The sequence below is a fragment of the Genypterus blacodes genome, unplaced genomic scaffold, assembly GCF_046128005.1.
Source record: "Genypterus blacodes isolate CSIRO-AG114 ecotype Tasmania unplaced genomic scaffold, CSIRO-AGI_Gbla_v1 ptg000438l_1, whole genome shotgun sequence".
NCBI lineage: Eukaryota > Metazoa > Chordata > Actinopteri > Ophidiiformes > Ophidiidae > Genypterus > Genypterus blacodes.
In genome coordinates this window covers 4,083,078-4,105,781 of record NW_027467208.1, presented here as the reverse complement: position 1 = coordinate 4,105,781, position 22,704 = coordinate 4,083,078, and the positions used below count along the sequence as shown (strand labels likewise).

The 22,704-nt window shown below is 47.0% G+C and overlaps 1 protein-coding gene across 1 annotated transcript; it reads right to left on the bottom strand.

The window, feature by feature from the left end:
- Nucleotides 1-1,176: 1,176 nt before the first annotated feature.
- Nucleotides 1,177-21,812, bottom strand: med30 (mediator complex subunit 30). The gene is made up of 5 exons (XM_076139443.1): nucleotides 21,724-21,812; nucleotides 20,745-21,018; nucleotides 20,327-20,485; nucleotides 15,357-15,464; nucleotides 1,177-1,701 (listed from the first exon to the last, which is right to left on the bottom strand). Exons 2-5 carry the CDS (start codon nucleotides 20,955-20,957, stop codon nucleotides 1,606-1,608), a joined length of 576 nt encoding a protein of 191 aa, XP_075995558.1. The 5' UTR covers nucleotides 20,958-21,018; nucleotides 21,724-21,812; the 3' UTR covers nucleotides 1,177-1,605.
- Nucleotides 21,813-22,704: the final 892 nt, after the last annotated feature.

Genomic DNA, 22,704 nt, shown 5'->3' with positions numbered 1-22,704 from the left:
CTCTCTCTCTTCTCTATGGATGATCTGACTGACCTGAATACTTGTAATCCATTCTGATTTGCCTAGACAAACAAAGAATAACTGTTCTTCTAAAACGGCACCATTTCTCTCAGTAAATATCTTTCTAAAGTTGCTATTGACATGAAATTGTCACCAGATGTTGCTGACAACCCAGGTAACCCATACACACAAAGAAACCAAAACAAATAAGTTCAGAAATTAAATTATGTGTAATAATGTGAGAGGTATTAAACACATTGGGGTGGAGAGCCAAGACACCAGCTGAAGTCTATCAGTAATTAGAGAGCAACCCTGCCCCTCGTTAGTGCAAATTAATATCAGCTGCTTCAGCCCTGACTGATGGCCTATAAACCGTGTCTCATTACCTCCTTCCCACATAATGTCTGAATGTTTTTGTTTTGTTTTCTTTGTGTGTATGGATTAGTTGGGTTGTTACGAACATCTGGAGAGAATCTCACGTCAATAGCACCTTTAGAAATGTATTAACTGAGAGAAATGGCGAGGCGTTCAGGTTCTTATCTAACCCGCTGAATGTACTGTAAAGGTGCTAGCGAGTCGTCCTTCATTCTCATTCACTGTATCATTCCTGACAGCGCCTGTACACGGACAGCCGGTCAGCCCCTGACCTCCGGCTCAGCCCGATGAACACACTCCATTTGTACAGTAATAATAGTCCTTCAATGCTGCGTTGCCCTCGGAGATATAATAACAGGGTTGTATTAGAGCACTGAGGGGAGGTTTATTAGTCACTACTCAGCGCATTGATTTTGTTTTTACACTGCTGAAAGCCTCTGTGCTGCTGAGACGCTGCATCTGTCCTTCTGCGTCTCCCTGAGGACAATAGCCTCATAACACATCTTGGATATGACCCCGATTTCGCTTTGAATTATTAAAGGGGCCCATATCAGACGCCAATATTCTCATGCGTATCCGTGACCGTGTGTGTGTGTCTGTGTCTGTGTGTGTGTGTGTGTGTGTGTGTGTGTGTGTGTGCGTGTTTGTGTACGTGTAGTCAGAACTGAGCTCCTATTCTGTGTTTGTGTCGAGCGACGTCCTCCGTGGATTTCATTTCTCGCTCGTCTCTCTCTTGCAGGAGACACACACACACACACACTTAACACAACAAAACAAAGAAAATCAGAGCAGAAGACGCCATTGATTTTTAGAAAGCCCAGCGAGATTTATGGTTCATCAGAATCATTACAATGAACAAGGCAACCTGATATCAAATCCAGTGAGGAACACTGATGAGTTTACATCAAACCCAAGGCTACAACTTCAAGATTAAATAGAATATGTCTCTATAGGCGTAAACGCTATGGGAGCTATTACCTACATATACATACCACATGTTAGGTCAAGTCTTTAGATTACTTCAATTGTAATGCAGAGTTAAATACTTATAGTTCTACTTCATGTCCGGGTCCTTTTGTCCCTCCTGCTGAGACGCTTCTATTGCCAAAAAGTCCCAGTTTCCTCTCCAAAGTGCAGGCGCAGACCCTGTCACGTGTGTGTGTGTGTGTGTGTGTGTGTGTGTGTGTGTGTGTGTGTGTGTGTGTGTGTGTGTGTGTGTGTGTGTGTGGTTCAGCTCCTGACGGCCAGCATGGCGTTGATCTCCCAGATGAGGTTGCGGAGCTGGTCCATGATCTGCTTCAGCTGCTGGTTCTTCTGCTTCAGCTTCTGCCCGGGGTGAAGGACAGGAGAAAGAGTGAGTGAGAGCGTTTTAACAAGCGGCTCGTAACGCCGCTGCGTTTACGTTGGCGTTTACCGTTCACAGACAGCTTTATGGTTTTCGTAGTGGTTAAGAATGTAAAGCGGTTGATACTTGGGGCAGGTGTTCTCCACATCACAGACAAGTCGAGGCGGCGCAGGAACACTTAACGACCAACGATAAACCGCTGACAAGCCACTTTGAAGTTCAAATACTTGGGCTGCGTTCTTACAGCTGCGCCTCTGCGACTTTATCGAGCGTTAACCTGTGTTAATCGCTAAGCTAACACATCTGTGGGGCGTTCAGGTGCATCTCAGAGGGCCTCCGAGACGATCCGATCTCTTTTTGTCAATCACTCGGGCCTTTTATTTCTCTAAAGTCAGCAGCTGTTGCGGCCTGAAGTGGCTCCTCCACCGTCAACAAACAAGGACGTCTCCCGAGCTGCCGCAGCTGGAGAGGAGAGACAGGTGAGAGCTGCCAAACGTGTGGCGGCTTTGAAAGCATTTAGAGATTTGGCTAGTTTTAGCGACGGCAGCGGTGAATCACAGCGACTCGTTCCGCCGCTTTTTCCTGTGATGGATCGCCAAATAGGAGAAGGAGAGAGAGATAGAGAGAGGGAGAGAGAGAGAGGATCCACTCAGGAGCCACTGTATCTGCAGTGCAGTGGAATCTATTCTGATTAAACCCAGCTCACTCTGGCGGTAACGCTCCCCTTAGCCGTGACTAATTACCAGCCCTTCTTCTTCTGCGGCGCTGATAAACACCTTGAGCAATCGATTTCACGCCGCTCTCTTAATATCAAACTGTTTTGCTGATTGTCCTTGAAGATATTCCGGGGTGGAACGTTTGGAAGCCCTCCAGTGTCTCACTCTCTGGGGGGGCGCCCCTCTCTTTCTCTCTCTCTCTCTCTCTCCTCCTCCGTCACTCTCTCCCTTCTTCTGTCTCGCTCGCTCTCTCTCTCTCTTCGACTTTCACTTTGATTCTGTGTGTGTGTGTGTGTGTGTGTGTGTGTGTGTGTGTGTGTGTGTGTGTGTGTGTGTGTGTGTGTGTGTGTGTGTGTGTGTATTACAGTACAAGGGATATGCCTCATTACTCTGATGAGCAGAGTCTTGAAATAACTCGGTCATTTGCTCTGCATTAATGAGACGATAGCTGAGGCTTTTTCACTTCAGTCAAACACTTAGAATGTATTTCTCAAGAACACCACAGTGGCATTTTTAACAGTGCAGATCTCCTCTCTCTCTCTCTGTCTCTCTCTCGGCTCCCAGAGATGTATTGTTCATTTTGGTTCTCTATTGTAAAGCGGTACGTCGGACTTCAAAGGCCGACGTTTGCTACTTTTGACACCGAACTCACACAGAAACCTTCGCTAGGCCCGGTGTTTCTTTGAAACCAAACACTTTTCTCACAAAGGAAAATCAGAGGAGCCGAACCCTCGCAGCACATTCCTTATTGAGGGCTTAGTGGCTTATCTGGATATATGAATAACAAGAGCGCTATTATCACAGAAATGATTCTAGAACCGCTGGGAAACATAATACCACTCCCTACCTCATCATTAGCATAACACTAATCCTTCACACCTATAACCATGGTAGAGAAGGTCTAAGGGAGAACACGCGCTGAATGTCATCGCTGTTGGATTTCCGCGGCACACACACCGGGAACCCCCCAGATGCACTCTCTTATTTCTCCAGCTGCCACTCAACAACGGAACACGTAATAACGTTGTGATGTCTTTTCAATTCGCTGTCGGCCACTTCAGACACAGCGGCAAGGTGGCCGGTCGACAACGCGTGAAGGTAAACAGGGAGGGTGTGTGTGTGTGTGTGTGTGTGTGTGTGTGTGTGTGTGTGTGGGTGGCTGTCTATGTGTCTATGTTCTGCTGTGCATGTATGAGAGGGCGAAAGGATCGTGTGTGTGTGTGTGTGTGTGTGTGTGTGTGTGTGTGTGTGTGTGTGTGTGTGTGTGTGTGTGTGTGTGTGTGTGTGTGTGTGTGTGTGTGTGTGTGTGTGTGTGTGTGTGTGTGTGTGTGTGTGTGTGTGTGTGCTCAGAGACCTAGAAGTGAGGGTCAGGTAATTTTAAGGTGATGAGTTATGCTTAACTGCAGGGAGGTCTCGGGTGCTTTTGACACATCTGGTCAGAGGACGATCTCGGACACACACACACACACACACACACACACACACACACACACACACAGACACACCCTGTCATTGGAAGAGATTCGGCAACAGTAAAAACACCCAGTTGTTGCTGAAAGTACAGATATTATATAAAGTATAAGTCATCAGCTTCTGTCTGGCATTTCCCCTCGTTAACAATTCACACACACGTTTCGTCTTCTTGCTCTTCCTAAACTTCTAAAGTAAATGTTGCTTGTTTCTTCTTCTGTGTTCCTTTCTGCTCGTGGACCCTCAGCAGGATCGTGAGCTTGCTTGTGCGTCTAAATGCCCCTCTGCTCCCTTCCTCCTCTCCTCTCCCCCTCACAGGAGCGGCTCCGTCAGCAGCGCAGCAGAGGAGAGATTCCATTATGGTGTTCCTCATTAGTGTCCTCATCTTTTATTCTGCCTTTCTCTCTCTCCACTTAAACAAAGAAGAAGAAGAAGAAGCCTATCAATGTGAGTCAAATAAGCAGAGATTAGACTGAGAGGGATTATGTGTATCTGAGGAGTGATTAGATGAACAAGTGGAGGACGGTGGCTCCGTCATTAGGACCCAACAACTGAAGGGAAACAGATCTTTGCCGGCGAAGACACCGACGGTTTGTTTTAATGGCGAGGATGAAGGGTTGCAGCTTCCTCCTCCTCCTCCTCCTCTCGCCGTCTCACTTTTCCCTCCATTCCCTTCATCGTGCCGCCACCCCTCTCTCTCTCTCTCTCTCTCTCTCTCTCTCTCTCTCTCTCTCTCTCTCTCTCTCTCTCTCTCTCTCTCTCTCTCTCTCTCTCTCTCTCTCCTCAAAATCAGATCAAAGAGGCTGCGGTCGACAGGATGGGACGAGACGTGAACAAACTCCGAGCAGGAAAGTAGAAAAACAGGAAAAAAAATGCTGAAAATCTCTGCTGCAGATTAAAATCCTGATCCTCTCAGATTTGCCGCGCGGTGACACAAAGCAGGTCACGGCTCACAAGACACCTAACACCGTTCCCTCCCCTGACCCCGTAATTCATTAGCATTTCCCATCAGCCCTTTGGAAACACACGGCCTCGTTAAAGAGAGAGAGAGAGAAACTCAGACGAGCTCGCCATTCCCTGACACGTCGGATGCGACGACTCGGCACAACATTGTAATCCGAACGCACGGGGAAGTCTCAAATGTGGGCCGTCAAACAAAGCAGACAGCTCAGGGCCCACAACCGGCATCTGTGTATTCATTAATTCCGCCGAATATTAAATGAATAAGAGGAGTGATTCACCTCTCAGGTGTTTAACCCCCGTTCATCCGCCGTTACAAACATGACCGCCAGTCACATTAACACATAGGGCTCTGCTTGTTGATGAGGGGGTCTTTGAGATAACAGCTGGGGAGGAATGACACACACACACACACACACACACACACACACACACACACACACACACACACACACACACACACACACACACACACACACACACACACACACAGAGAGAGGGGGGAAAAGGGCAGCGAACAGAGCAAAAAAAATCGGCCTTCACTCAGGATTGCTCTCTGCTAATCCGCACTGTCACAGGCGACTCAAATCACAGCTTTGACTCTGACGGATCTGGCTGGGAATTACAAGTATAAGTGTCTGCAAGCGAGGAGAAGGGATTAGGAAAGGGAGGGGGAGGAGAGAGGAGTGAGGAGTGAGGTGAGGAGAGGAGAGGAGAGGAGTCTGACTTTGTGTATCATCTATCACTCCAGGTTGATGTCTCATCTCTTCCCCGCCACAAAACTCCCCGGGTGCTCGGAGCTGAAGTATCAGATGGAGCGGCCTTGTCTGTCATCCCCAAACACACAGGAGTCACCACATCACACACTCCCCCTCCGCACACACACACACACACACACACACACACACACACACTCTCTCTGTTCAACATTTAAGTATTTTTAGCACGGCAGTTATGGAGGCTAATGCAAAAGCGTGGCCCACAGCCGTCCTACAATGTCCTGGCACAAACGCCTGTCACACTTCTATTCAATCCTGTTGTTTATAATAAGTGTGACAGAACTTGGAAATGTGCTTTTCCAGAAAGCAACAATCGCTAAATTATGCAAACATGAAAAAAAGTGCTGAAGGATATAGGACAATGCTATTTAAATAAAAAAGAATTAGAGAACTAAACTTTTGGGGCTTTTATCACTTTTCCTCTGCTTTGTCATTCTACAGAGGAAGTGTGTGGAATCTGTGCCACGCCATCAGGAAAATCAACGTTCCGATGTTGAAAACGAGGACAGAGGCTGCGGCGACGATGTCAGACGTCAGTGTGAGGGGAAACACATGACCTAGTGTGAGAAAAGGCGTTCTGAGCAGGATTGTAGGCTAAGTAAGCTGCTTAGCGCTCGGTACCTTGACTCTGAACCCCCGTGTTGCTAAGTGGGCCCTGGTTTACCATCTGACTGTAAACCCACAGGGAACCTGGCCAAGCACCCTTAATTTCCCTGACATGAGTTGGGGGAAAAAAAGGCTTAATTGACTTTATAAACTTTATAGCTTTATCTCACCAGGAGGGGTTTAAGTGTCAGCAGGCTGTGTGTTTGGCGTGGGGAGACCCAGGGGAGTGGAGCCCTTTAAAGGGATTCTGAGGCAGATAAAAGCCCTCTCTTCCAGGGGGTGGCAGGAATACAATAGCCGCGTTGTCATCCCTGCGCACACACACCTACCGACGGGGTTCTCTCAATACATCCACAGCATCCAGGCGGAAAGCCTGCAGCGTCAGCCGACTGTTGCAGAACAGTTGGTATCGATTTAGCCTTTTAGAAGCATCTGACGCCAGGCAACCCCACCTCTCTCTCTCCTAAGCACTTGAGTCTCTGCCAGGTAGCTGTATTGATTAGGCTCTTCCTTGTGATTTGGGTCCCACTGATAATAAATGAGGGGCAACAAGGTTGGAGTGCTGTTGCTTTAAAGGCAATGATGGGCGGCCAGGCAGGTGACTTCACAATCACACAACGCTCACATCCAAGCAACAACAAACACATCAATGTGTGCAGGGTAGCAGGTGGGAGACGTCTTAAACCATCGACACACACACAAACACGTATTTCACTGCATGACTTCCAAAATAATTGCAGATGTAGGAGGATAAGGTGTGTTGCATGCACAGGTCTCCTTGTGAATGTACTGATAATGTTTATACAGAGGGTAGAGTAAGTATTGAAGACGTCCAATTTCCTCAGTAAATGTATTTCCAAAGGTGCTATTGACATGAAATCTTCACCAGATGCTGGTAACAACCCAAGTAACCCATACACACAAAGAAACCACAACAAATAAGTTCAGAAATGAAGTTATGTGTAATAATGTGAAACGACACAGAAGAAAAGTAGTTAACACTAGACAGGGAGGTGGAAAGACACCAGCTGAACTCTATCAGTGATCAGAGAACAGTCCTGCCCCTCATCGGTGCAAATTAATATCAGCTGCTTCAGTCCCAGCTGATGGCCTATAAAAACGCGTGGGTATGAGGCTGCGGCCTCTATGTCAGAGCAGGCAGGGTGTCTTTGTTTCGTCTCTGCCTCAGATGTGTGTCAGAAGCCTTTAGAGCGTGTGGGGCCAGGCAGCACGCCTCCTCACACACCGCTGTGTAAACACGCCGCGTGGCAGGGAAATAAAAAATGCCTTTGATGTAAAAGGGGGAGTTCTTCAGGAGCCGACAACAGTTCTTAAGTTGTCAAAAGCACCTTGGCTCGCCGATGCGTTAAATTGGTACAATCGCTCACGTACGCTGGGAATCAGTTCCCCTCTGGCACGCCTCCAACCAAAACCGGTATCGGCTCTAATTAGTGGTGAACAAAGATGGGCAGGCAGATTTCCGGGTAGATAAAAGGAGTGATTCCAATTTAGAGCGTCCAACCAGCGGCTGGAGATGCTGTTTAGAGCCTCAACCGCTTTGTAAAGGAAGTATAAGTGCAATATGAGACGATCGACCCTGCGGTCCTAATAATGATCTCTTCACACACTCACACACACGCACGCAAAGGAGATTCAGAAGTTCAAATATGCAGTAAATGCTTTTCTCAGCAGATAGGTACGCAGCTGAACAAAAAAGTGGGCGTGGCCTATATGGACAAATGTGGATAGACCCGAGGGATCCAGGGCAGGAACTTCATTCAATCACACTTACATGCAAACAATAGTGTGTAAATCCAACAAAAGAATGCACATGATTGCTTCTATTGCCCTTAAAACACGACAACACAAGGAGAAATAATTGGGGTTATACTTGACAACAAAATGGAAGCAAAGTATGCATTCAGATTTGAGCTCTGTGGCTCCGCTGCACCCCTGACCCCGGCTGAACAATTAAAAAGCCCTCAGCATACAGAGAGCCTCTAATGGGCCACATATGAGGCCGCTAATAAGACAGAGGTATGAGAACCTGCTGTGCCCTGCCTGCTAATTCTAGAAGGTTGAATGCAGAGACAGAGGGCGAGCGGGGAAAGGAAGGAGGGAAGGAAGGAAGGAAACGTCTGGGGGGAAGAAGGAGGCAGAGAGAGGGAACGGGGAGCCGCTCGCATCCCTTCCGTCCTGCTCTTATTATGGCGAGGAGCTTGTGTTTGTTTATCATCGGGCCTGAGCAGACTCCCCCCGCTCGCCCGCTCTTCAGATAAAACTCACCGCCGGTGCCGCTGGAATTCATTATACACTCGGAGCCTGCGGCGAGCAAGCACAGGTCTGGAGAGGAGACGAGGGGCGACGCCGGGCTCGACCGTCTTCCCTACTTGAAATTACAAACGTCGCCTGGCTTTTAATTTCTCTCTTTCTCATTTGAATAAAGAGAGGACAGATGCGGTAATTAACGGGGTATTAGAAAAGCAAAGGAGTGCGGCGTGAGCGAGAGAGAGGAGGGGAGCGAGGGGGCAAGGGAGACAGAGGAAGCAGCAGACAGGGGGAGATAGGAACCAAAAGGGGGAGGAGGGGGGGGCAGAGAGAGCTGTAGAGAATTAATAACAGGCCAGATCTCTCCAAGGCCTCCTTAATGGGCTGTGACAGGAATTTATTCACACTTAGGCTGGTATTAAATCAAACGCCAGGCGAGCGGCGGTGGCAGGCTGCAGCAAAGGGGTGGGACAAGTGGCCGAGGGGGGGAGGGTGGGGTCTGCCATGTCACGCCGTCCCACCCCTCACAAGGTAGAGGGTCATCTCCAAGGCCCCCCGGGGGAGACGGAAAGCAGGGGACAGATGTAGAGAACAAACGATGAGTGATGTGCCAATGACAAGACACCCCAGATGGAATGATTATCAAGTAGTGCAGAGAGCCGCCATGAATCATGCATCCTCCATTTCTGCAAAATGCTCCGTCACTCAGCCAGCCAGCCAGTCAGCCAGCGAGTCAGTCAATCAGCCAGCCAATCGGTCGGCCCAGAGGCCAGGAAGAGGCTGGGGTTTCGCTCACTTGGACAGCGTCTGCTACAGACAGCTGGTGGATATGGAAGCTCAATACACAGACACTCCGGCCAAATTAGCATTCAGTGAAAAACAATTCATGCTGCTAAATGTATTTGTCATGTTCTTTGTTTTCCTTCATTAATTGGCACGTGAGCAGTAATGTCGGGGATTCATTAACGCTGTAATTTGCGGTCACTTGGGTGCAGCAGAATTTTGGTCTTCTTTTTTTATTGGAGCAGAAACGTCAGCGTGAATGACTGGGGACTTTTCAATTGATATGCACAATCACATTCGACGGCACCGGAGGTCTGCGGCACAGAGATTGAGCAATCGCCAAGCCATTAGGCGCCAATGAATTATGGCTAACGCATCTTAAACATTTATGGGGAACACTGTTGACTTTCACACAAGCTCAAATCCACTCCATTTCTTCCCACACACACTTAAAGGCAGAAACTAATTATAAGCTACATGCATGAGAGATAGCATTAGACAAACATGCGTACATTATCTTTGCATTCAGCCAACAAGGAGTTAAATGATCAGAATTACATTCAGGCATCCATTACATACCGCCGTGCATTTAGGCGTGTTTAAATTCACACACGTACGGCATGTTCCCCGGTGAAGACACTTGTGGAGGGGTGAGGAGAGAGTGATGCCTCTCCTCTCTTCTGCCTTCCTCCAACTCTGGGCAGATTGCATCACCATCCGTCAGCCAGACTCCGACAAACAGCAATTACCCCAATCGACAGATAACGAGAGCAAAGCTATCACTCACAGCCAGGACGGCCCATAAAGCAGCCAGACACAAGCGTGGAGGAGTCATTTATCTGCCTCCTCCTCCTCCTCTAGCCACTACTCCCCCCACCCCTGTCCTCCTCTTCCTCCACCACAAGCTGATCTTCACTTCCACTACCTGTTCAACATCACTGGCTTAGGGGGTTGCGGGGGAACGGTTGAGGTTCAGCGTCTTGAGAAATGAAAGGGGAGGATTCTGGGCCTGGGTCATGTTCTGGTCCTGCATTTAGGCTGAATAAGTGCAACAAACAGGCAAATAGCAGCTTGGCTGAGTGCTGAGGCCGGTGCAGAGACGCCTGAGGAACCATTTGCACTAATGGCTCTAAGAGGACTGCACTGGTTCAGATTATACAAATGACAATTGTAAAAGCCGACCACTCTCTGCAGGTTTGGACCTCGGTGGCTAACTCCATCTTTTCTCAGTGTCAAGGTGGCCGTTTCTAAGGTTGTTGTTCCATTAAGGGATATTAACTTTTAAAGCGAAGTGTACTTTGGGGCATGTTTGTCTTGACTAACATGGTTAACACCAAACAGGGTTCCTCCACCTTCTCCAAAGTCAAATTCAAGAACTTTTCAAGCATTTTCAAGCGTTTCCAACACCTGATGGCTGTGGTAAATTTAAATAATTATATTCAGCATATATACTGTGTTGAAAATGATTATTCCCCTCAACAACCAACCGTCGAAAACCAGAACTTCCTCATTCCTATTCCGAGTCAAATTCTCACAAAACATCAGCGGTTCTACATTTTTTGGACGGCTCATATCTTGGCCGCGGGAAGACAAGAAGCTAGAAGCTAAGCAGAGACAACAGCCAACAGATTGCAGATTGATTTGCATATAAACAATTTAAATGCACGCGGTGTGTTTGAGTTTGAGTTCCTGTGTAACGTGTCTGAGCCGGGACGTGACACACACACACACACACCCCCCCCCGACACGGCAACCGCAGACTCTATTCCAGTGTGGTTTTATGTTTAATATCGCCCCGAGAAACGAGCCCCTTCAATATGACATTAACACAGTGTGTGTGTAAATATCACCCCCGGCTCAGAGGAACCAGATCCTGTGTAGACGGCGGCGAGGTAAACAGCCGCACAATCCCTCCGAGCGCTTTCCCTGCGTGACCGGAGTGCTGCGTTTATGGACAGTGGAGCGTTGCAAAGGTTCGGTAAAACAGTTAATGCATTATTTAGGAGGCCTTTTTTTGTTTGGGCTCCTCTGTCATGGATTTGTTTTGAGTGTGTATACGTGTGTGTGTAAGAGGGATACTGTGCTCTTTCTTCAGAGAGAAAGCACAGACAAGATTGTGTTTGCACTTGCTTTTACATATGCTTTCAGTGTGTCTGTTTGTGTGTCTGTGTGTGTGTGTGTGTGTCTGTGTTTTTGTCTCCTCTCTGCATGTTGTCGTTGTGCCGGGGCTCTCTGCATGCCAGCCCGTCTGAGTGTGCCGCAATGATAATGGTCCAAGGTCAGGAGAGTCAGCGGCAGAGATGAGAATTGGTTATTTTTAAGAGCGCTGCACGGCTCCCCTGGCTGCTTTTAAATGTTAACACTACAGTGAAGCATCGCACTGAACCCTGCGCTCAACCGCACTCCAAAACAAACAAGCATCTATCTCCTTTCCACAAAGCCCCCATTCCCTCAAAGTGTACGGTGAAAGCCTGCAGATATTGTTGTGGATAAATAAGTCAGTGTTTATCCCCACGTACCCCAATACTCCACTGAAAGACTGGAAATCTGTATTTAATATCACAAGAAACTAAATGAAAACCTCTTTCCTCATGTTCATTCAGTAACATTCTGTATTATACACTTGTCTCTTACGGCTGAGTGCATTGGAGTCTTATTTGTGTTGTAACTTGTATATGCCAGTGATAAATAAGCTTGCATATACGTGTGACCTTCCTCCTATGCAAAGCATTAGCATGCAGATAGAGCTCCGTTCAATGATCCAAGCACTGTATGTATATATGTATAGAGGGAGAGAGAGAAAGAGAGATGGAGACAAGCTACTCTATTGTGCTCAAGGCAAGACTTCCTCACACTCACGCAATCTATAACACACACAGCATGAAATGTATTTTTAAAGCAAACAGCTCACTGGACAATATCTAAAGCATATATTTGACTTCTTTTACTTGCTCAATAATGCAATACACCAAATGCTGTCATTATTTAGATGGATAATTGTGTTGTGTTGTACTTCCCTTCACCTACTTGATGAGTAGTATGGCTCAAATATGGTCATCATGAAGCCATGCAGAGATAAATCCAGATGTAAATTTGAACTTATTTGAAACACGGCCTTGCAATCTGGCCTTTCCAGCGTGTTCCACCTGCGTTTGCGACATCTTTAGCTGTGATTCCGCCCCGGCTGCCAGCTGCACATTAAGGCAGCAGTAAGGACGGCAAGCTTTAGGCAGTTAGAGCAGTTAGTCTGATTAGCAGTGTAGAGATGCAGCGGAGAGCAGATGTTTGTGGCCTGGCTGCATCTTCTGCAGTCACTCCAGCCAGATAGGATGGATGTGGAAGAGGGACGGACGGAGAGGAGGAGGTGGGAAGAGGGTGGGAGGAGGAGAGAGGAAAGGCAGGACAGAAGGAGAGAGAGAGAGAGCGCTAAATGCCGGAGATGTGACAATGAAACCGTCAGAGGAGGGAGAGATGAAAGATTTGGGACGGAGAAGATGAGGGGGGAGAGAAAGCATCCTGTCAAGCAAACAAGAGAGAAAATGGGCAGTTAAGGTGGGAAACATGTCAGGAGTGCAATCAATGCTGTCATCTAAAAGGGTGCAGAAGGGAAGCGGAGGGTAAAGAATGAAAGTGACAAAACGAGATCGCAAACTAACACAAAGAAAAAGGCAAAATGCGAAAGTAAAAATGAGGGAAACTATTTATGGGGTAGCAGACTGTCAGAGGCCTCTTGATGTACAGGGGAAGTAGAGAGAGACAGGTTAAAGATTGATGAAAGAGTGAATTGATAGATGTGTAGACAGCTGTGGATTTTCCGATTTAAGCCGCTCCCATTCAGATAGGGTCTTCAAAAGGAATAACAGAGGACTGATGGAATTCGGCCGCGGTAGAATAAATAAAAACGCCTTCTGTTAGAGGATGGCTGAGAGAGGTAGAGCGGAGACTGATGCATGACTGAAGAGATAAGACCAAGGATGCTTCAACTTCTCCAGCTGATATGTCACGCTTGTTTAGGATCGCTCGCCTCGCATTTCCGCTTAGAAAAGGCAAAAAGTAAATTTGAAAAAAGACTGACTTCCATCAAGATTTCGTCGACTTCCATCAGCATTTAAATTCACCCAATGTTGTAAATAATGCACAGTGATGTCACGCGTCTCCGCGGATGAAGGGGGTGATAGCAGAGTGATAGGACGGCGGCGTAAAAGGAGTCTCAAATCTACAGACGCGGGGGATTTTGGAACCTTCTGTTGTGCTGACCGTGTTGCTTACATACAGAAGAGACGTTCCAAATCACTTTTTTAACCATAAGATGAAAGGAAAAGAGTAGGTAGCATCATCTCATGTCTGTGGAAGGTTGTTTCCTATCCATCCATGCTCCACCATGTACCTGGGTCCAGACTGCAGAGGCAGCAAAGCGGTCCAGATGTCACTCTTGAATAAATGAATGAATCTAATTGGAGCTGCGTTACTTACATGATAAACGGCTATCTGGTGGAATAATGAGCTTATTAGGTAAAGACATAAAATGATCTCCCCGTCTGTTTTTGATGCGAGCCATCTGATTGAGCGGTGAGTGAGGGGGGACATGTGGCAGGAGAACGCCGTGCCGATGAGCGTTGGCTAGGAGACAAGAAATGTAAAGTACGGCCTGGCTGTGTGACTGTAAGCCAGAGTGGTGCCGGTTTGAGTGAAGTCACCGTCTCAGAGGCACGGGGAGGCTCAGGTGATGCTTGTGTCCAGACGGGGAGGTGACTCACGGCCGTGTCACACAGTTAAACCCATTTAAAAGTGTATATCTTTCATTTCTTTCCTTGTCCTACGTGTATCCATTATTTTGTGTTGATGTTCCCATACATGAATAAAACATAAAGCCTCATTACTCCAGAGGAAGTCCAGCCACACACTGTCCGCACATAATGAGTGAATCATGTAAACACACCAGAAGAACAATGTTGGTAGACGTACAGAGCGCGCACACACACACACACACACACACACACACACACACACACACACACACACACACACACACACACACACACACACACACACACACACACACACACACACACACACACACACACACACACACACACACACACACACACACACACACACACACACACACACACGCACGCTATAAGCAACAGATGATCTATCATAACATTTACATACAATCTGCCCAGCTCATCTCTGCTTCATGACTCATTCAACTTGACATAAGACGCATGAACGTACGCAAACGCACCGTTTATAAAAAGCCAATTATTCAGCCACATATCCATTTACTTTGAAATTAGAATGCAGTTAAGAGTTTGTGCCCCCGGTGGGATCTTTGTCAGTTTTGGTCAACGAACTGCGATCCCTCTTTTGCGTCACACTGAGGCCCAAACATCTGAGTAATTATGTACACAAGATAACAAGCGGAGAGAAAGACATTTGATTTATTGTGGTCATGCATAATCTCTAGAGAATGGCCTCTATTGATCGTGGTCATCAGTGGAATTTACAGCAGTGAGAAGCTCCGACCTCAACTTCCACTTGTGCGTGCGGAATCCAATCATTCTCCCAACTGCAGCGCCCGTTTCGCAATAATTCAACGGCCCACTGTAAGGGGCCGACTGTCTTGACCTTTGTTGAGTACATCCCTGCTCGCTCTGGAATTTAGAGATATGTTCAAATGTGATATTTTCAGCCAGCAAAGGCCAGAGCTCTAAAAGATGGGTAAAGATCAGCACGCTTCTTTATTCTGTTCCCTCTGTTATTACGGGGGAGAAACAAACACTGCGCCCACACGGGGCCACTAGCCGGGCTTTAGATATTAGAGTCTCGTTTCGGCGCTGAAAGAGTAATTACTGGTTAGAACAGTTGAACTTGCCACGTTGAAAAAACAAACTTAAATCTTATGTGTTGTTTGTAAAAATGACATTCTGTGACCAGTGAAGCAATAACACAAGTCCCATGTGCAGCGTTTCCGTGACCACAGCGTACAGTATGTCACGCTGGACACTTTAACCCGGTGACTTGTAGAACCAAACGTACGCGTGCATGTACCTTATTGACTTCCATGATTTCTCTCCTCTCCTCGGTGACGGGGCGGCTCTGGTTGGATGAGCGATCCTCGTGTTTAGAGCTGTCATCCTCTACAAAGGGTATCAGTTGCTGGAAGGGATAAGGGGGGAAATATATATATTTATTTATATATATATATATATATATATATATATGACAGCAATATGGTGGAAGGTAAAGGCAGAATGGATGAGGGTCAGAATCACAAAGCGCCGGGAGCATCGGTCGTTTGGGAACATTTCACATAAAAAGCAAAACGACAATGCAGCTGTGTGTCAACACTGCAAATAGGATCTTAAATTTCATTACAGCACAACCCTCCATTCAGGAGCAGAGAAGACGGCGGCACACGGGTTTGATTGATGCACCGGACGCCAACAGCATAAACAGCATCAAATTGAAATAGTAAAAAATAGTAATACGGAGCCTGACACTATATTTCTGGCTCACTCTGGCTCGCTCGCTGCACACTGAGTGTATACTGATGATCATTTCACCTCTGTCCATATCATTGGGAATTTGCGACCTTAATTTCTCCTTCCTGTCGCTCTTACAGCAAAGAACAGTCTGAGTGTGTACGTACAAATATCAATTACTCCATTATTAATGAAAATCATCACCAGATTAATCGATTAAAGATGTAACCGGTAGTGACAGGCCTCATCTCATTCACACATATTGCACGGTCACATTTCCCCCTATGGAGCGCCCACTGAGCGTAGCCGCAGGTCAGAGGGAGGGAAAGCTTCCTATGAGATGAGTCCTACACTCCAGATATCCTTGCACCCTCTCATAATCTTGTGCCCATGAAGGGTGTCGGTTTGAAATCTGGAGCACAGGCCCAGTCTCAGCCGTCTCCCTTCAAAGCACAGCAACGACACAGAAGGAGAGAGAGAGAGCGAGAGAGAGAGAGAGGGAGGAGAGGGTGTGAGATTAATTCATTTTTAAACGCTCCGTGTGCTTGACCTTGTCTTCTTGACACTACAGTGAGGCTGATGTGCGAGAGCCTGCGGGGCGAGGCGGCATTTCTGTGAGCTGACGACTGCCTAACCTGCTGCTCTGCATCACACTGCATCACACTGCATCACACTGCATCACACTGCATCACACTGCCCCCCAGTGGTCCAGTGGCTCCGGGACCAGGAGCCAGGTGGCTTGTTGCACTCACACGTCATGTGAAAGTGTGAACGCCTCGGGATCACACTGTTCCTGATACAACAGGCACCTCTGATGTAAACGTGTGAATTTGTTCCTGTTATTGGATTTAGGTAAACGTGTGCGATCACACAGCAAAAAGGGGGAAAACAGGTTGACTTATGAGGATAACGAGGCGATTTAACTAGACTGATGCTGCTGACACCTCTACATTCCTCTACACAACAATTCTGCTGCACAACTTTCAGCCTCATGACCCCAATATAATAAATGCTTACCGAGTTTAGATAGAAAAACGCGGCGACGATCTGCGAGACTTTGTAACGACGAGGCGGACAAATTGCTCTTGTAGGGAAAAGAAAACCCAGAGCATCCTTCCCAAAACAAAAACCGTCATACCAGACAAGATCATAAACACAGATTAGGTGCGATTGGCTCTCTCAACAATTACGAGCCAATAAAAATCTGCTACGAGATGGGAAAACCAACGTTGCTCCAAAAAAGGTTCTGGCACGCAGCTAATCTAAACTCTGTAGAGTTCCTTAGATAAGTCCTTTTGACTGCAGGGTTTGATCTAAAGGCCTACAGCTGGAGCGAGAGGCCCTGAGGAGACCAGACGATGATTACAATAAGCTGCTTCATCTGGAAGGAATGAGTGATGAGTCGATGAGTGATGAGTGTTGTTGGGGCTGGACAACATCCGAGACTAATACACACAAGGAGAAACAAAGAGACGCAGACGATGCAGATGGGAAGAAGAAGAAGAAGGGGGGGGAAGAGGCTGGACGTAAAAGGGCAGGAAGACGGGTGGGGAAGAGTGAGACAGGCCTGAGATGAGACAGCAATACATGCGCAGGTTATTTATATTATATTAGAGGAAGAAAGGGTGAGCTCAAGAAGTCTTCAAGCAGGGAAGAGGAACGTTTCTAGACTGAATAATTCCTGAGGCGAGCCAGGAATTCTAGAGGCAGTGGGCGGACTTTGGCAGTTTGTGAGGGGGCATTGAAATGTGCTGAGTCGGGGGAGAAAGATGAATGAAGTGTCTAGTGCATGTGTGTGATGCAACGGCTGAAAAAACGCACTTTGGAGGCGAATCCTGTCTGAAGAACAGCTGTGTGGACGGACCGGCGCCTGTCTGAACCTGATCATCGCCTCTACCCCAGCAGGTCGTCTAGCGGAGCCATCAGCACGGATTAAATGCCACTCAAGGCTTCACTTCCCTGCGTTAGCGTTGTTTACGTTCATGCACTCGGGTCGGCTGCAGTTGATGAACATTTTTACACATCGTGGTGTCGGCTTTCATGTCAGCTTTAATAGCAGCAAATGTTTCCTCTCTCCTTGGGCCAGATGGAGAATGGAGATCGTCTTATAGGGAGGAGTCCATTTTAGTTCTTTGACGTGTGCCATCTGCTGGTTGGATGCCTACACTGTGCCAAAAGTGATTTTATTTTGAATGTAAGTGTTGTTTTTCCCCCTTTTTTCTTCACTTTGGCACCGACGTGGAAGGCTTTGGTTGCTGCCAGATAATTCCCTGTGCAGGAAAAACCCTGATGCAGTGTGAGTCATAATCCAGCCTCTTCCACAGAAAGATGGATGTGGTTTCCTGCCTGACACAGAAGAATGAGCTAATGAAGTTCTCCAGGTTGCCTCACTGGGCCAAATAGAAACAGACCGAGAGAGAGGAAAAGAAAGATGAGGAGGGAAGGAAGCAAGTAGTGAAAAGAGAGAATTAATAGAGAGAAAGTGACAAAGAAAGAGAGAGAATATCTGGCAGAATGAAAGAGAGAAGGTTGGAAGACAAGGAGAGATATAGGGTGAGGGGGGAGAGAAAGAGAGAGCGCATGAGGAAGAGTTTAGGAAAAGGAATGAAGGAGAAAGAACTCAAGAGCACTGGGGTTGCAACAGCCGCTGGAAGGAAAAAGGGAAACAAGCTGACGTGCGCATTAGGTCCAGCTGTTCATTAAACGGGTCTGTTGCTAATTAGGCTGCAATGAGGTCACAGTGCCCGAGTCATTGATTCCACTTCCTGTTTCAGGCAGCCCAATAGTGAGCGGCTGTCAGGCAAGCACCTGAATTCTCCGGGATGATAAATGGCACGCAGGCCGGGGCCAAAATCAACAACCCTCAGCTCCAGACAAACACGCTGAGCTGCGCTATTGGCCGGTCAGCACTGCACCGGGTCTCTGCCTCCAGGGGAAACCAACAAATATTTAAACAGGGTGGAAAGAAGGGCGAAGAAGAGGTAGGTAGGTAGTCTGAGTAACGACACGATTAAGATTTACACAGTAACGGGAAGGCAAAACGTCAGGGTGGCTCCTCGTGTGATGATTTGTAATTTGGGGGAGAAACGGCCGCTGCGCTTCCGAGCCGCTGCATTATTCAGCGTGGAACGTGTACACAGAGGCCGCCGTCGCAAATTTGCTCCAGTTTTAAGTCTCTCCTCCCACATCCTGCGTTCCTGGGAGTCTGGTGAGGGAGATTAGCGCTGAGCCAATCTGTAGAAATTGGGAAGGGACTGCCGCAGTAATAAATCCAATCAAACAGCGGCGGAGAGTCCAGCTACAGCCCCGGCGTGGTCGAAGGGACTTTGTGCTGAGGTGCTACAGATCGCAACATGTATGCCTATACGCTGGACTGACTCACGTTAATGACTCACGTTCATGCAGGTGTATGTATTGTGCGTGTCGGGGCAGGCAGGCAGGCGGGGAGGGGAGGGGAGGGGAGGGGAGGGGAATGCGTTTGAGTCGGGAGCGCTGTAGTTTGAGGGGGTGGGATGGCGAGCGTAACCGGCAGTAAAGACACTCTGGAGACTCACCTGAAGCGGCCAATGAATCTGCTGTGAGCGGAGAAAAGACAGGCCTAGAGGGAGTAGGGGAGATAAGAGTCCCCTAGGGTAAAGAACTGTGTGTGTGTGTGCGTGTGTGTGTGTGTGTGTGTGTGTGTGTGTGTGTGTGTGTGTGTGTGTGTGTGTGTGTGTGTGTGTGTGTGTGTGTGTGTGTGTGTGTGTGTGTGTGTGTGTGGTGAAGAGAGTGGCAAGTAACAACGACCTACTTCTGTTCAATCTAACGGCTTCTCCACTGTGATTTTAGCGGCAGTTTGTGTGAGAAATGCTGAAAATGTGGTGTGTGTGTGTGTGTGTGTGTTGACAACATCTGGGGAAGCAGTGAATCATGTCATGTATTTCCATCACACACAGCGATTAAATTCACATCCTGGAAAATCTAAATGCAGAGTTAAGTGTTTATGATATGGGTGAGATGATTTGGAATTGATTGATATCAGATTAACTTCTCAAAATGAGCTGGAAATGTAATAAACCCAGGCTATCAGTGTGAACTACCCCATATACATGTTAATCCATTTAAAGGAACATTCCTGCTTTTTCTTTACATGGTTATTCAGTACAATGTCCCTTAAAAGCACAAATCAGAGATCATAAAATAATTAAAAGGGCCGTGATTTATCCAGTAAAAGGGTTAAATGAGAATGTTGAGTGTACTAAGTGTTCCCACTCACACTGTAACACACTGACATCATCAGAGGACGCCTGCTGGTCCAGTTAAAGGTGAGGTCATGGGAAATGGAGCAGAATATTATTTTCCCTGCTCAGATTTTGATATATAGGCTAAAAATGTATTTAAGTTGTGCGTGAGTGTGATGATGAAGAGTGCTGTCCAACACTCACACACACACACGTCAAGTGGTTAAGTGATCTCTTGTGCTTTGTGGATGGGAGAGCTGCCAGTGGAGCAACATGGGACGACTACAGAACCACGATGGCCGCTGCCGTGTCTCACCTCTGGAGGTATGGGGTCCAGCCCGGCGCAGTTTTCGTTGCATTTGTCGTAGACGAGGCGCAGCTTGCGGAAAAGCACCGACAGCATGCGCAGGTGCTCCTGGAGCTTTCCCAGCCGGTCCTGGTGAGTGTTGGGGTGGTAAGTCACTCCATTAGGCAGCTGAAAGGCAAAGCAGAGGGAATGTTGTGGTAGGCGAAGTGCAATCCCCGGATTGTGGCGGCACTAATGAAAAGGAACAGCCATTGATCGCCACTCGCTGCCAAAAGCACAAGAAAGACTGTGTTGTTTCCTTACTGGTAATAGTTTATAAAAAGAGATGTATTCTAATGCACAGTATGTCTACTTTAACTGCACTGAGAAGAAATACATGCGGTTTGTGCTGGAGGATTTTCAGAGGCACAGAGGGCGATAGAGAGACCTGCATGTTCCTGAGAAGCTGGAAGATCTCCATGGTCCTGAGGACGATATCCTGGACCGTCTCCTGGCCAATGCGACACAGTGAGGCCGTGTTGACATCACGAGCTGCCTGGGCCGCCTGCTGCTGCTGTTGTTGCTGTTGTTGTTGCTGCTGTTGTTGTTGCTGCTGCTGCTGCGGCCCACTAAAGGCTGATACTAACGGAGGGGTCGTCATGGAGACAGCAGGTAGAGGCAGAGATGGAGTTCTAGGAGCAGGTGATCGAGCCCTTACATGCCTTTAGGTGAAGATAAGGAAAGAGAAATTAGGGCTCGCTGACAGACAATTTAAAAATTAAAAATTAAATGTAAAAACTGCAATAATATTCAAATTTTCAGACAAAATAAGCTTTACAAAACATCACCTTAGATTCTGGAATTTGTGACATTTAGGCATTTGTCAAGATTGTTTATAAAAATGTAACAAACCACACTTCCATATGGTTGCAGTGGGTCACATGTGGGATTACAATAAGACAACATTCAAACGTGAAAACACCAACACGGTGTTTTAAAAAGTTTATATTAATCAGTCATAGTTACCTGGTTCAGGTTTTTAATTAAGAATAAGCTTTTTTGAGTGTGTAATGTGACTGAATGCAGTGGCTCTTAGTGACAGGTTCACTGTTTCAGTACTGACTGTCACTGTGATCAAAAGTACACAACGAAACTTTAAATCCAGATATAGAGACACATTGACGTGGTGCTGAGCTTTAGTAACGGTAGTCTCGACTTAATTAACACGTTAAAGTGGAGTGGCTGTCACTAAAGCTAACACACACAGACACACATGCACACACATACGCACGCGACACTTCTGTGTATCTCCGCCCATTTTCACATCGATGGACACGAAGTTTAAACTTTACATCATCCTACGTGGTCGTATTTGTTTCAAAGTCTCATAGAGAACGTGTAATGTTACCTGTATGTTGGTAATTTACCTGTTTAGATGACATAACAAATCTCCTGCTCTGCTACAAGGAACTCAGCTGCTGCAACTCTCGCGAGATTCTCGCTGCCAACCTTGTGGCTGTAAAGAACAAAGTAAAAGCGCAAAAACAAAAATAGTGACAGACGAAGGCGCCTATCTGGAAATTTATTTTATATTTTTGAAATATGAAACGGAGCGGAATACTATAGTTTTTGAATACTTTATCTACACAATACAAATGACCACCAAAAAACACCAACCAATTCACTCGTTTGAGATTCATGCAACTTTACCGTAAAGCACAGCGCACTACCAAGGTGCTTTCGTTGTATGATGTAACAGCGACACCATGTGGTCAATTAAGACAAGTGCCAATTTGAAGAAGCAAATCACCCATGAAGAATATTCAGTACTTACATAACAAACATTCTTCAGTGAAAACACTATCACTGTGTCTGTATGTAGCTAGTGAATTGCGTAGTTTCCTGTATTAATTGAGGGAAGTATTTTTCTTACACTAGTTCTAATGTGATACATCTTGCCCCATGTGCGGTTTGTGTTACAATCTGCTGTCATCATCCTTTCTACCGGCATTAGAGGTTCATAAGAATCATGTGCCGCAACAATGCAGTACAGGGCCATCAGCTTGACTGAAGTGCATCTCTGCTGCATGTTTTATGACTTCTGCTGCTGTGCCACCAAATTAAATCTGTGAAAGATTTAGCATAGTTTAATGCAAAGACCTTGGCAACCTCAAAGGAATCAGCAGGATACAACCTTGCGATCAGATAAGAAGAGTGATACATGCAGGACATGAGGGATAAGAGGGCACCTGGCCAGGGAGAGCAGCACTGTGCCAACAAAAACATATCCTGTGCTCCCTCCCTCTATACATTATCCAGCCCTGCCTGCCACTGCCTCTGCCTCTGCCCACCCTTCAGAATTGACTGTGCAAGCAGGGCCGGCAGTTTATCAACAACAGACACAAGCT